This window comes from Musca vetustissima, unplaced genomic scaffold, assembly GCF_032173495.1.
Source record: "Musca vetustissima isolate MV318-11 ecotype Yass unplaced genomic scaffold, APGP_CSIRO_Mvet_v1 utg2004, whole genome shotgun sequence".
NCBI lineage: Eukaryota > Metazoa > Arthropoda > Insecta > Diptera > Muscidae > Musca > Musca vetustissima.
The window spans coordinates 24,359-38,632 of NW_026876008.1; the positions used below are offsets into that span (position 1 = coordinate 24,359).

At 33.1% G+C, this 14,274-nt stretch overlaps 1 protein-coding gene across 1 annotated transcript; it reads left to right on the plus strand.

The window, feature by feature from the left end:
• Positions 1-210: 210 nt before the first annotated feature.
• LOC133338553 (succinyl-CoA:3-ketoacid-coenzyme A transferase, mitochondrial) lies at positions 211-13,958 on the plus strand. The gene is made up of 6 exons (XM_061546723.1): positions 211-301; positions 11,241-11,439; positions 11,710-12,096; positions 12,162-12,745; positions 13,582-13,749; positions 13,815-13,958. The coding sequence occupies exons 1-6, from the start codon at positions 233-235 to the stop codon at positions 13,956-13,958; spliced, it is 1,551 nt and encodes a 516-aa protein (XP_061402707.1). The 5' UTR covers positions 211-232.
• Positions 13,959-14,274: the final 316 nt, after the last annotated feature.

Here is a 14,274-nt window from a genome sequence, read left to right on the forward strand (position 1 = left end):
AGAATACTCAATGGAGCCTTCATATTTTTTCATATGTTCGAGCCGATTTTATTCAGTTGTGGATCATACGATTGTTGCTTAGCATTTTCTAGAGTTGGAGGAGGTAATCAAGTGTTTAGCCAAAATTAAGTGATCATTAAAAGTCGTTGTTACTAATTAACATTTTTTTTGTTGTATTGCAGTGCCGTTTTTGCCCTATTAAAGTTAATCTAAAAACAACAACAACAACAAAATGTTAGTGCAACAAGCAAGACGTATGTTGCTTGCCAACAGTATCTGCAATAAGAATATTGCCCTTAAGGTAAGTAAAAAAAAAACTGGAAAATCGTGCGTGGAACAACAGATATAGATAGATGATATGAAGATACATAGCACACAAATTATTTTGGAAAATGTCGAACCATAGAAGGGTGGAAATGTGCGACAAGTGAAATAGACACATCACACATGGGTATAGAAAACTGAAAGGACCATGGAATTAATTACAACAACAAAATATAATTTTTTTTGGTGACTGGAAAATATTCCATTTTATTTAGATTATATTGTAATGTCTCTTCAGTTATAAGGTGTAATGATTTCAATTGTTATTTTTACACCGATCCCAAGAGATGTCCAGATTACTAAGATTCGCAAATACGGAACTGTTATGTATTATATCATAATATACTAACTAATATGTAGGTACATACATATGTATTTATTATTGATGGAAATCTAACGCAACAAATAGATAATGCTAGTAAGCACATGATAGATTCGGAATATGCTTTGTTGTTCAACTAGTATGTAAAATGTCCTCATTTGTTTTTTCTCGTATATTTTTATATTTTATTTCTTTAATAAATTTGCATTTTTTTCTAGTCTTTTGGAATAGATTAGAAACCTGTTCTGTTTGTTTTTGCAAATATCATATGTTTTGTTATTTTTATCTAGTTTGTTGTTGTGTTGAATTAACATTATTCAACACGAAAAACAACAATAATTTTCAGTAAATGCAAGATTAATAAAAAATAGTATAAATTGTTCTCATTACCACGTGTGCATGCAAAAATAAACAATATTTTTTGCCGGTGAGCAGAAATTGAGGTGAGATTATGGCAAACGTTGATGAATATTAAACAAATAGGTACATCTAAACAACAAAGTAAAAAAATGTCCACCTGCTTTAGTACACATTATTAACATAGTAAAAATTTCCATTACAAATTTGAAACTGTTTGATTTTTGACGACATCGAGTCAATCAATTAATGATTATTTATATACCTACACAAATATATATGTGTGTATATAATAGAGATAATCCCATTATGAATAATGTTGTTAGGAATATATCTATCAAATTATTTGTTATGTTATATAATAAGTAAGCAGTCTGCGATGACAATAAAGAATAAACCCATTTATTTGAAGAGATAAACAACACATAATATTTGTTGTAGAGGTAATTGAATACGTTTAAAAGTAAACGACATCTACTAAAAACGTTAAGAGTTATGCGGTTAGGTTCAAATTAATAGCAGTTCAGTACTGCTTCTTAATATATGCGCTATAATTTTTTAAATAATCTGAAAAATTTTACCGTTGTTTTTTGTTTGCCTTTCTCTTATGTTCGCTTGCATAATAATAGCAGTGGAGTAAGAAAACATGTAAAATCGCATTAATATTCAAATTTTTTGTTCTTGTGATCAGAATATTTTTGATTTATAATAATTTTAAAAAAATCCAAATATGTGTACTTTATGTTAAAACGTTTTGGAAAGATTGGCCGCGTAAAACATTGTACAAATGAAAAACGAGAACTCATTCAAAAATTGATTTCTGAAGGAAAAACTTACAAATTTATAAAAGATGTGGTTGGCTGTTCTGCGAAAATGATCTCTAACGCCATAAAATGGTCTCCCAAACCAGAAACGCGTGGTCGAATTTGATGAAAAAAGAATCTTGAGAACTGTCCGAGATGATCCCAAATCATCTGCTACGGAATTTAAAACAAAAATGTAACCTTGAAGTTCATGCATGTACAATCAGGAGACTCTTGCTGCATCACAATTTGTATGCTAGATCTCCCAGAAAAGTACCATTACTTAAAAAAATACATACCCTCAAATGATTAAAATTTGCTAAAGAGCACCCAGATTGGCCTCTGTTTAAGTGGCGTAACATTTTAAAGTTTGACGAGACCAAAGTGGTTTATAATTCAATTTAAAGAGAACAAATCAACTAATAAATAAGTGAAAAAATTAAAATTCTTTTGTTTATAAATCAAGAACACCAAAATTGTAATAATAACTGCTATTACAATGCACGCTACTGTACTTCACCATGAGGAAGATTTAAAAAATTTGACCAAGAAAATTATAATCCCATGGATAACCGCAGATAACTACTATAAATGGCTAACAAACATATGATAGGAACATATGGTGCAGGATGTCTGCCCAGCATGTGGTACAGGCTCTCATACCACACTGCACTTCTTCAATTGCCCAGCCAAACCTACTCACCTCACTCCGGAAGATCTGTGGTTACAGCCAGTGGAGGTAGCTGCATTTCTGAATCTGGAGACAGAACTGGAGGAAACATAACAGAAAACATACAATTCATATAAACTGCTACAACAACAACAACAACAACTATAAATGGCATAATGATAATTATAGAATTATTTTGAAGACAATAAGAAAAAAAATTATTTTTGTTGCAGCAACTATGATGTTGGCTACTTTGATTGATTGATAAGAATTTATTGTTTTTTTTACAATATAATTTAATGATATAAATATTATTAATTTTTCATGATTTTTTACGAAAAGTCTACCGAAATTTTTAATTGATTTTTTTTTTTATCTGAAGTGTCTAATCTACTTATTTTTTGTTAAAAAATGTTACATAGCTTTCTGTCAAATACTCGAATACAAAAAACTATTTTTAATAAAGGAGCTTTTGGAGTGCACTGGGAACCTAATAATTTGCCTCAAAATTTCGATTATGGCTAATGAGGGTATATACACTTTGATACGGTGAAAATGTGCCTCATCGAAATATTGGGTTTAGACCCCATGATGGTCAAAATGGTCAAAATTGTGCTCAAAATTAATTTTAGAATATCTTGCGAACGGGTTTTAACGAAACTTTGTACAACCTATTACCTTTACCATGCCTAGATCAAGTAGGAAGATGGTACCCATTGGTCCACTCCTTGTGGTACCTCCCACACAGAGGGTCAAAATTGTCAATATTTATGAATCCAATATCAAGAGAAAGGAAAGTCCGACTTGAACCAAATTTTGCACTATCTATTATCTCTACCAAGCCCAGATCATGTTTGAATATGGGATCCATTGATTCATTTCTTCTGGTACCTCCCACACAAATGGTCTAAATTTTTTCATATTTATTAATCCAATATCAGGCGAATGGAATTCTCGATTTGAAACAAACATTGCACTACCTATTATCATAACCAATAATAGATCAAGTTTGAAGATGGGGCCCATTGATCCACTCCTTCTGGTACCTCCCACACAAATGGTCAACATTTTTAATAATAAAACCTGCGTATAACTCCGAATACCTCCTCCGCAACACCGACTGACAATTTTTTTACGTGTTTAGTTTCTATATTTAAGAACAAGATTTTATGCCCTTCGCCACACTGCCTATGTCTTTGTACATACGTTTGTAACAGGCAAAGGGAATCGAGGGAACCCATGGTTCCTTTTGAGAATATGCATAGAATCACTGTCTGCATGTCCGTCTATCCGTCCATGTATTTTGTGAGCAAATTACAGGTCGCATTTTTGATCTGATTTTTATAAAATTTGACACAGGTCACTTGATTGGCCCAAACCAACCCTATTGAAATTGGAAAAAATCGGTTCAGATTTAGATGTAGCTTCCAATCGGTTCAGATTTAGATGTAGCGTCCCATTTTATATAAAAGGAACCATACTGCCAATATTTGTCCGATTGAGACAAAATTTTGCACCGGGTACTGAATTAGGTCCATATAGATGTATGTGTTGAAATCGGTTCGGATTTAGATGTAGCTCCCTTCGTCCGATTTTATGTAAATTTTGTCCGATTGAGACGAAATTTTACATAACGTATGCAATTCAGACTAGGGTAGAGTGTTTTAAGTTTCATTGTAATTTTATTTTTATGTAAATGGTGCACCAAATTCTCAAAATTTGTCCGAAGGGAACAACATTTTTTACAGTATAGTGAATAAAGTCCAGTTTAATGTCCGTGAAATTTTGCTGAAATCGGATTATATTTGGATATAGCTCCCATATATAGTTTCGTCGATTTTATATAAATGGTGCACCAAATTCCCCATATATGTGTCCTTGAGAAAAAATTTTGCCCAGCATACTGAATTAAGTCCAGTTTGATGCCGGTGAAATTTTGTTGAATTCGGTTAGGATTTAAATATAGCTACCATATACATTTTTGTCCAATTTCATGCAAATCGTGCAGCGAGGAGCTTCTGTTTGTTCGCTTTTCATGAAATATTGCAGATAGTATTGGATTGAAATTTGTTCAGGTTTAGATATATCTCCCATATATATTTCCATCCGATTTCATCTAAATGGTGTACCAAGTAATTTTATTTTTTCGATAGGGGTCTATAACAATGCGTATTGGATTTCGTAAAAAATATTCAGATGTAAATATATAACCCCTATATATTTTCGTCTGAGTGCACTATAGGTAATTTGCCCTGTTTTTGGGGCAATAATTAATAACAGCCGTTTTAAACGATTTTTTGACTTTTTAAATGATGCATATGTACAAGATAGAGAAAACGCAGATTTCCACAGTAAAACCCGGATATAACGAACAACGGTTATAAGCAACTACACATATAACGAACAAAGCTAATTCTTTCTCAGATATTTTCATTAGTTGTTTTATACACCACCAACCGTTGAAAACGATTAGGGCAGAAAGTTAAAAAAAAATTCGACCCGCGATTAGATTTATAAAGTAATAATTATTACAATGCATTAATAACGATTAATACAGTACCCATTTATACTCATTAAGGACATTAATATGTAAAAGTGAGATAAAACCATGCTTACTACAGTCGAACATGATTATAGTAAACACTGGATATACTGAACAAGATTTTTTCATATGTCACTTTTTATTTTTAATCAATCCTGAAAAAAGTAAATTTTTGATAGTTTGTATTCTAAGGGGAACTCAAGCCCGCCATTTCCTGTTCTCCACTATTTAGATTTTTTCTCATAATCTTTCCTTCGACAACCTATTTGCGGTTTAAGAGTCATTTTATTTATGTTGTAATCAAAATTCGTGTATATTCGTTTTTCGCGAAAAAGTTCTATTTTCCTATGTCATTTAGCTGCATCTTAAAAAATGCATGTAAAATAACCTAATTTCCTATTTCAATTTGATGTATTTTGGCAATTGAAGTTCCCTACAATAAACTGATATATCTTGAAAAACGCAAAAAATCTCAATTTGAGACCTATTGGAATCAATTTAGAAGGCTTTCATTTGTCAATAGATCAGACAAATATAAACATTTTAGTAAAAGTCTATCTAAAATGACTTACATACAGTGAGTGTAATAAGTATTTTGCCTCAATATAAATTTGACAAAATTCTAATATATACGCCTAAAGCCAGCATACTAAAGATGTAAAATGAATTATGTATGATGGGATATGTTTGTGGACATATTTAGATCTTATTTCTGCAAGAATCACTGCGAAAGACCTATTGGTCACGAAGATATCGGCCAAAATCTATACAAACCCAAAAATGATTATCACAAAAAAGTATTTTGCTTTTTATTATAATTTTTGAAAAAATCATTATATAACACACGTTTTGTCTTTTTATAGTTACCATTGCGGGTAACCACATACTAAAAGCGATTTGGCGACGATTCCAATAAACCACGGCATTTTTACGCGAATATTTTCTCACATTTAAGTTCAATACATTCTCCAGCAATTTTTCATTTAATATATGGTAATTTCTCGTCCTAATCTCAAAATGAGAGTATTAGATATGGTTGTCGCGGCTTCAAAACATCCAAAATAACTTTAGAATAATAAAAAGGAGGTTTTGCAAAATAAATCGCGAGGACAGGACCTTAAAAACTATTAAAACCAAGATCCGACAAACAAATTATTAAACAAAATATCGCGAAACCTAATTTTTCGGACTTTGAAAACTTTATGGTTCATTAATATTGATTTAGGAACCAATATATGCGATGAAAATAACAATAAGGTGGTCAGATTCAAAGAAATGAACAGTTCTAAAACAACAGAAACTACAAACAGTACATGAAGTTGGGAGAAAACATCATTCTTCGTCAAATACTATTGCGTTTTAAAAAACTGTGGTAGCTGGTGACAAATACGCAGTCAATATTTTACATCCGTTTAACACCATCAGTTGCGAATAAAATGCATCAGTGAATAAACTGGTCGATCTATTTATTTTTGAAATTTGATGTATTTCTATTGCCACAAAACCGTTCATATCTTAGAATCCCACCTTCTTATTGCTATTTTCATCGCATATATTGGTTCCTAGATCAATATTAATGGACCATAAAGTTTTCAAAGTCTGAAAAAAGGGGTTTCGCGATATATTTTTTAATAATTTATTTGTCGGATTTTAGTTTTAAATAGTTTTTAGGGTCCTGTCCTCGCGATATATTTTGCAAAACCTCCTTTTTATTATTCTAAAGTTATTTGGGATGTTTTGAAGCCGCGACGACCATATCTAATACTCTCATTTTGAGATTAGGACGAGAAATTACCATATATTAAACGAAAAATTTGCTGGAGAATGTATTGAACGTAAGTGTGAGAAAATATTCGCGTAAAAATGCCGTGGTTTATTGGAATCGTCGCCAAATCGCTTTTAGTACGTGGTTACCCGCAATGGAAACTATAAAAAGACAAAGCGTGTGTTATATAAATATTTTTTTGAAAAATAATAATAAAAAGCAAAATACTTTTTTGAGATAATCATTTTTGGTTTGGTAGAGATTTTGGCCGATATCTTCGAGACCAATAGGTCTTTCGCAGCGATTCTTGCAGAAATAAGATCTAAATATGTCCACAAACATATCCCATCATACATAATTCATTTTACATCTTTAGTATGCTGGCTTTAGGCGTATATATTAGAATTTTGTCAAATTTATATTGAGGCAAAATACTTATTACACTCACTGTATGTGTAAAAAATAGACACATTTCTTTCATTATAGTCAACTATGTAAATTTTGAATCGCTACACAAACGTATTAACAAACATTATATATTTAAAATAAACAACACACACCACCGCCAATACTCTCCATGTTCACTTTGTGTGTTTATGATTTGTATTTAGCGGTTTTAAACGTTTTAAAATACGCCTTAATTTCTTAAATTGTTTTTATTTCTTTAATTTTATTTTCAAAGTTTAGAGTTTGGCAACGATTTTCACCGCTTTTAAGATACTTTTACGCAAAAAATCTTACAGATACATAAAATTTGACATGTATTCTTTTTAATGTCTTCAAAAAAGATTTTATTTTCCAAAATTGAAAAAATGACATTTTGCCCAAAAAACTGTCCAAATTACCTATAGTGGAGTGTATTGACATACAGTTTTTCATAGATATTAGAATGTAATGTTTATGGTTTTTTCATTGTTTCAAATATCTGTGTATATCACACATTTAATTTTACCCTATTCCATTTCAATGATCCTCCAAAGAAGCTATGTATGTGCTATCTACAGTATTTTGTACTTATTAGCAAATCTTGTATGTCCGACTTTTCAACTTTCCTTACTGTTTTTTATTTGTAACTCATACCTCTCACAAGGCTCCGTTCTAGAGGACTGGTGTCAATGAGAAAAATATACATGAAATTTCACCATATGTTATGTATGTAAATGTATATGTAAAATCTCTTTATATAATATCCAGGAGTCTAAAGTACTATATTACGGATCAATAATTTCATGGATTTATCTCCTATTGGTAAATTCAATACAAATCCCTCTAGCCAATATATTATATATATATATATATATATATATATTTTTACACGTGGTTATTAATTTTCTCGGGATATCAATTGATATTAGTTCTAAATCATTTCAAGTGTTGTGCAATTTGATAAGTCTCAATTGGTATTATCTATTATCTGGATATTGTTAAAATAACCTATGTCTCGGTAGCTGAGTTTTAGTTAAATGTCGGCAATTCTTCTCTTGGCCATGATAAATGTCGAATAAAAAAACACAAAAAAATCAATTTACTTCACTTACACGTTTTAGATAAGGTATATTTGTACAAACGCACAACAAAACACAAATCTTCTACTTGACACAATAATGCATTTGATTTTTGTCTTCTAATAACAGATATAGCCACTGGGTGCGTGAGATTAAATTAATGATCATAAAACTTGATTATATTATGAAAAAAAAAATAGTCTGTGAAAGATAACATAAATTGAGCGTTTTTTTTTTGTATTAAACGGCATATCAACAACTATAGATAAACTCGTATGGAAAATTTTTTGATAAGTAATTTCGACTAAATTTTTGAACACAAAAGAGGAACTATCTATCAATTTGTTTGTCATGGTTTTGGTATACACTGGTGGCCAAAACTAAAACAACTGAAATTTGCGAACTGAATAAATAACCTTTAACGTTTTTTTAACTTGAAATAAATGTAAAAAAATATAAACTCAAAACTAGTTTGACCCAATTTTTTCCTGATCAAAACTAAAGCAACTTTTTGATTTGTTCTTATAAAAATGTAAATTATGCTAGTAATCGACACCATAACCATTATTTTTGATCACGGCAGCGCACCTACGATGCATTTTTAAGATGCTCATTTTGATCCTTGGGTATATTATTCCGTGCATCCTGAACCTTTGCAAAAAGGTTATGTCTGTTTGTCTGTGAAACTCTTTTGATTTGTGCTATATATGATTCTCCAAATATTTTTCCCATAGGTTAAAGATCTGATTACTGTGTTTGGCTATTATAAATCCCTGATTTTTGATACCAGCAACCAGTCTTTGACACGTTTTGAAAAGAAATTCTTTGTATAAACAATGCGATTTATTACTTCATAAATCTCGAACTCCATAAAAAGAAAATCAGTCCAATACCATTATTGATCGATACTCCTCCATGCTTCTCAGTACCTTTGCAATACTGTGACATGAGCCTTTCATTTTTGGACTTTCTAACAGTAATTTTGTTCATATCTGAGTGTTTAATATTTAACTTTAATTCATCCGAGAGCATAATATTTATCCACTAATTCGAATTCCAATTAATATGAGGTTTTGCTCAACTCGCTGCCTGTATCTATCACCACGTTTCCTTCTTCATCTCTACAAGGCTTGGTGTTTAAGACGTTCGTAAAATTTCCGGATTCGTACACTGGATGAATGCCTTCCGCCTATCAAAACATGATCAATTTGATTTCTCGTTGCTCGATCGAAATCCAGGTGGCCTTGTTTATATCGAGATGCTTGAATCTGGTGCTGTTAACTACCATGTTTTTTTTCTGCCTCGAAGTCAATCAACCTCATGCCGTTGTCAGATTTTTCTTCATGAAGGCTGAATTTTCCAATGGTGGGGCTAAAAATATTTCCCCTTCCGATTTTGCATTAAAATCTCATAGCAGAATTTTAGTGTGGTTTTCTTTTTCGTTGCTTTTGAGGGGTTTTCCAACTCACAATTTCAATGGACGATGAAAGTAGCTACACCAGATGACACCGCGGGGAGTTCCGTGTCCACAATTGAAATGAAAGAGGGACCAAGATAAGCCTGGGCTTTGCCTTGTTAAAGTCAATCAGAGCCGGTACTTGGTATCTATCATCCCCTACGATTGCTAAAAAAGCATTCTTGTAGAAAATTGCTCTCCTACTTCTAGTAGTACCGTAGTGCTTTTTCCTGATCAAAACTAAAGCAACTTTTTGATTTGTTCTTATAAAAATGTAAATTATGCTAGTAATCGACAGCATAACCATTATTTTTGATCACGGCAGCGCACCTACGATGCATTTATAAGATGCTCAATTTGATCCTTGGGTATATTATTCCGTGCATCCTGAACCTTTGCAAAAAGGTTATGTCTGTTTGTCTGTGAAACTCTTTTGATTTGTGCTATATATGATTCTCCAAATATTTTTCCCATAGGTTAAAAATCTGATTACTGTGTTTGGCTATTATAAATCCCTGATTTTTGATACCAGCAACCAGTCTTTGACACGTTTTGAAAAGAAATTCTTTGTATAAACAATGCGATTTATTACTTCATAAATCTCGAACTCCATAAAAAGAAAATCAGTCCAATACCATTATTGATCGATACTCCTCCATGCTTCTCAGTACCTTTGCAATACTGTGACATGAGCCTTTCATTTTTGGACTTTCTAACAGTAATTTTGTTCATATCTGAGTGTTTAATATTTAACTTTAATTCATCCGAGAGCATAATATTTATCCACTAATTCGAATTCCAATTAATATGAGGTTTTGCTCAACTCGCTGCCTGTATCTATCACCACGTTTCCTTCTTCATCTCTACAAGGCTTGGTGTTTAAGACGTTCGTAAAATTTCCGGATTCGTACACTGGATGAATGCCTTCCGCCTATCAAAACATGATCAATTTGATTTCTCGTTGCTCGATCGAAATCCAGGTGGCCTTGTTTATATCGAGATGCTTGAATCTGGTGCTGTTAACTACCATGTTTTTTTTCTGCCTCGAAGTCAATCAACCTCATGCCGTTGTCAGATTTTTCTTCATGAAGGCTGAATTTTCCAATGGTGGGGCTAAAAATATTTCCCCTTCCGATTTTGCATTAAAATCTCATAGCAGAATTTTAGTGTGGTTTTCTTTTTCGTTGCTTTTGAGGGGTTTTCCAACTCACAATTTCAATGGACGATGAAAGTAGCTACACCAGATGACACCGCGGGGAGTTCCGTGTCCACAATTGAAATGAAAGAGGGACCAAAATAAGCCTGGGCTTTGCCTTGTTAAAGTCAATCAGAGCCGGTACTTGGTATCTATCTATCCTACGATTGCTAAAAAAGCATTCTTGTAGAAAATTGCTCTCCTACTTCTAGTAGTACCGTAGTGCTTTCTATATCTGTTTGGATTTTTTCAACATATTTTCTATCAAATTTATTTATTAATATGTGTTAATTTTCTTCAGCTTCTGGCATGCTACTCCACCAGTGGCAGATCAGCCAGTAATAAAATTTACGATTCACCCGAAGAAGCTTTGGCTGATATGAAAGATGGCGCCCTAATTCTTTTTGGTGGTTTCGGTCTTTGCGGCATTCCCGAAAAACTTATTGATGGCATCACCAGAATGAAAGTCAAGAATCTTACAGCTGTTTCCAATAATGGAGGTGAGTGAGTGTAAAAATATTTATTTCAAAATTGTAACAGCCATTGCAGAATTTTATGTCCTTATATAAATTGGAATAAAAATACGCCCTATTTCGTAATATCAATGAGATTAGAAAGTTCTGTAATTAAATTGTAATGAGAATCGCTTATGATGTCATATCGATTATAGCGACCCGACCAATTTCATCTGTCAGTATAGCTAAACATTTTTCCAAGATATTTTTGGATTTCATTAATAAAATGACCCTGTTTATTTACTACCAATTTAGGCATTGACGACTGCGGCTTGGGCAAACTCTTGAGAACACGTCAACTGGGCAAAATGATTGTGTCTTATGTTGGTGAAAATGCCGACCTGGCTAGTCAATATTTGGGTGGTGAATTGGCTGTGGAATTAACGCCACAAGGTACTTTGGCAGAAAAAATCCGTGCTGCTGGTGCCGGTATTCCTGCATTTTTCACCGCAACTGGTTATGGTACTTTAATACAAGAAGGCGGTGCTCCCATTAAGTATGCCAAGGATGGTAGCATTGAAATTCCCAGCAAACCAAGAATTGTAAAGGAATTCAATGGCAGAAAATATGTCATGGAAGAAGCACTCCATGCTGATTATGCTATTGTTAAGGCCCATGTTGCTGATACCATGGGTAATTTGAGTAAGTACATAACGGGAGAATTTATGTCCAAATTTACAACATATGATTTTGTTTTCGTATTACAGTTTTCAATAAAGCTGCACGCAACTTCAATGCTCCCATGTGTCGTGCTGCCAGAATCACAGTTGCTGAGGTCGAAGAGATCGTTCCAGCTGGTGAATTGAATCCCGATCACATTCATATTCCCGGTATTTATGTAAAGCGCATCATCAAGGGCACCAACTACGAAAAACGCATTGAAAAAGTCCGCATCACAGAAAGTGCTGAAGACACAGCTAAGACACCATCTCCCGCCCAACTTGTACGTGAACGTATTGCCAAACGTGTGGCCATGGAATTCCGTGATGGCATGCATGCCAATTTGGGCATTGGTATTCCCGTCCTCTCCTCCAATTATATTCCCAAGGGCATGAATGTTTTGTTGCAATCGGAAAATGGTATTTTGGGTTTGGGACCATTCCCCACCAAGGACCAGGTTGATCCTGATCTAATTAATGCTGGCAAGGAAACTGTAACTGTTGTTCCCGGCGCATCGTTCTTTGGATCCGATGACAGTTTTGCCATGATTCGTGGTGGTCATATGGATTTGACAATTTTGGGTGCCATGGAAGTTTCCGCTACTGGTGATTTGGCTAATTGGATGATCCCCGTAAGTGTTGTTAGGCAAAAATAAATTTTATACCGGGGTTGCTATTTATAACTCGCGTGGTGACATGATTTGTTTTGTAATTTGTAAGAACTTTCGAAATTGACAAAACTTTGGATTGAATGACTATTTCACATGGTTATAGTCTCACAAAGTCAAAGCCTCAAAAATGAACCAATTGTATGTTCATAGAAAATGGTATGCTATGGTATTTCGAGTAGTTCAAGAGTTAAGCGTACGCATTATTTTAAAGTCTATGCCGAATCGACAAAATTAACACCTGGTTTAAACAAAAACCTTAGCTAATAATTCAATACCCAGCTACAATCACAAGCTTTCTGATTTTGTCAGTCCCGATTGGTTCAAGATTATAGTGCTGCACAGTGTTATCACTGGAATAGAGAAAGTAAATTATAAATCGATTCCTAAATCTGAGGGATCTTCAATAAATTCAAATCTTTCCCTTGTAAATTTGAAATTTTCTACCAGTTTTTGAGTACGGCAACAGGCTATGTAACTATATTTTCCATGTAATGGAAAAAAATTCACCTATCGCCGAATTCACTTTGGACGCAACCCGCTGAAGTTGCAGCATTCCTGAATTTGGAGGTAGAAGATGCAGAACCAGACGATGCATGACAAAACGACATGTATTCTGTTGCTACAACAACAACAACTATATTTTCCCAAACATTTTACATCGTTAATAAATTTGTCCCAATATTGCATAAATATAAGTTTTTATTGATATATCCATTACATAAATAGCAATCCTCGTAATGAATGAAGAGTGAATTTCCATAAGATCTAAAAACTAATTGTACTTTGCTTATTTCCAGGGCAAACTTGTTAAAGGCATGGGCGGTGCCATGGATTTGGTAGCCTCCGGCAGCAGAGTTATTGTTTCCATGGAACATAATGCTCGTAATGGTACCTCTAAAATCAAGGATACCTGTTCGTTGCCCTTGACTGGCAAGGAAGTTGTTGATCTAATCATTACTGAAAAGGTAAATACCCAGTATTTTCTTAAGTTACTATGCACAATAATAATTACCCCTTTTTTGTTTTGCAGGCTGTTTTCGAAGTCGAGAAAGGAGTTGGTTTGACACTCACCGAAGTTGCTGAAGGTCTCACCGTTGATGATATTATAGCCTGTACCGATGCCAAATTCAAAGTTTCACCCAATGTTAAGAAAATGTCCCAAATTGGCGAATAGATAAAAGGAAAAAGGTTGTTGTGCCCCAACAAAACAAGCATCATTACCTCAGGATCATTAATTATCACATAACATGTATATGCAATTGTTTTGTTCTAAAAATTATTGAAGATTTTATTATTATAGCATAAGATTGTAATGTGTACAAACTGATAGGTAAACAACTGAATGTATGTATATAAGAGTTAATCAAGACGCTACTTACAGTGATAGAAACGATTGCATTTATTTTTTGATCTATATGTACTCTAACAAATTGAACAGTAAATTTTAAATATAAAAAAAACAATAGAATGTTATTTATTTAAAAATGAGA

What these genes read in the sequence shown, in the direction of transcription:
- LOC133338553 (XM_061546723.1), top strand. Translation starts at nt 233, where the DNA reads ATGTTAGTGCAACAAGCAAGACGTATGTTGCTTGCCAACAGTATCTGC. An exon ending in ATAAGAATATTGCCCTTAAG is followed by an intron (nt 302 to 11,240) that starts GTAAGTAAAAAA and finishes AATTTTCTTCAG; the next exon opens with CTTCTGGCATGCTACTCCAC. An exon ending in TGATACCATGGGTAATTTGA is followed by an intron (nt 12,097 to 12,161) that starts GTAAGTACATAA and finishes TTCGTATTACAG; the next exon opens with TTTTCAATAAAGCTGCACGC.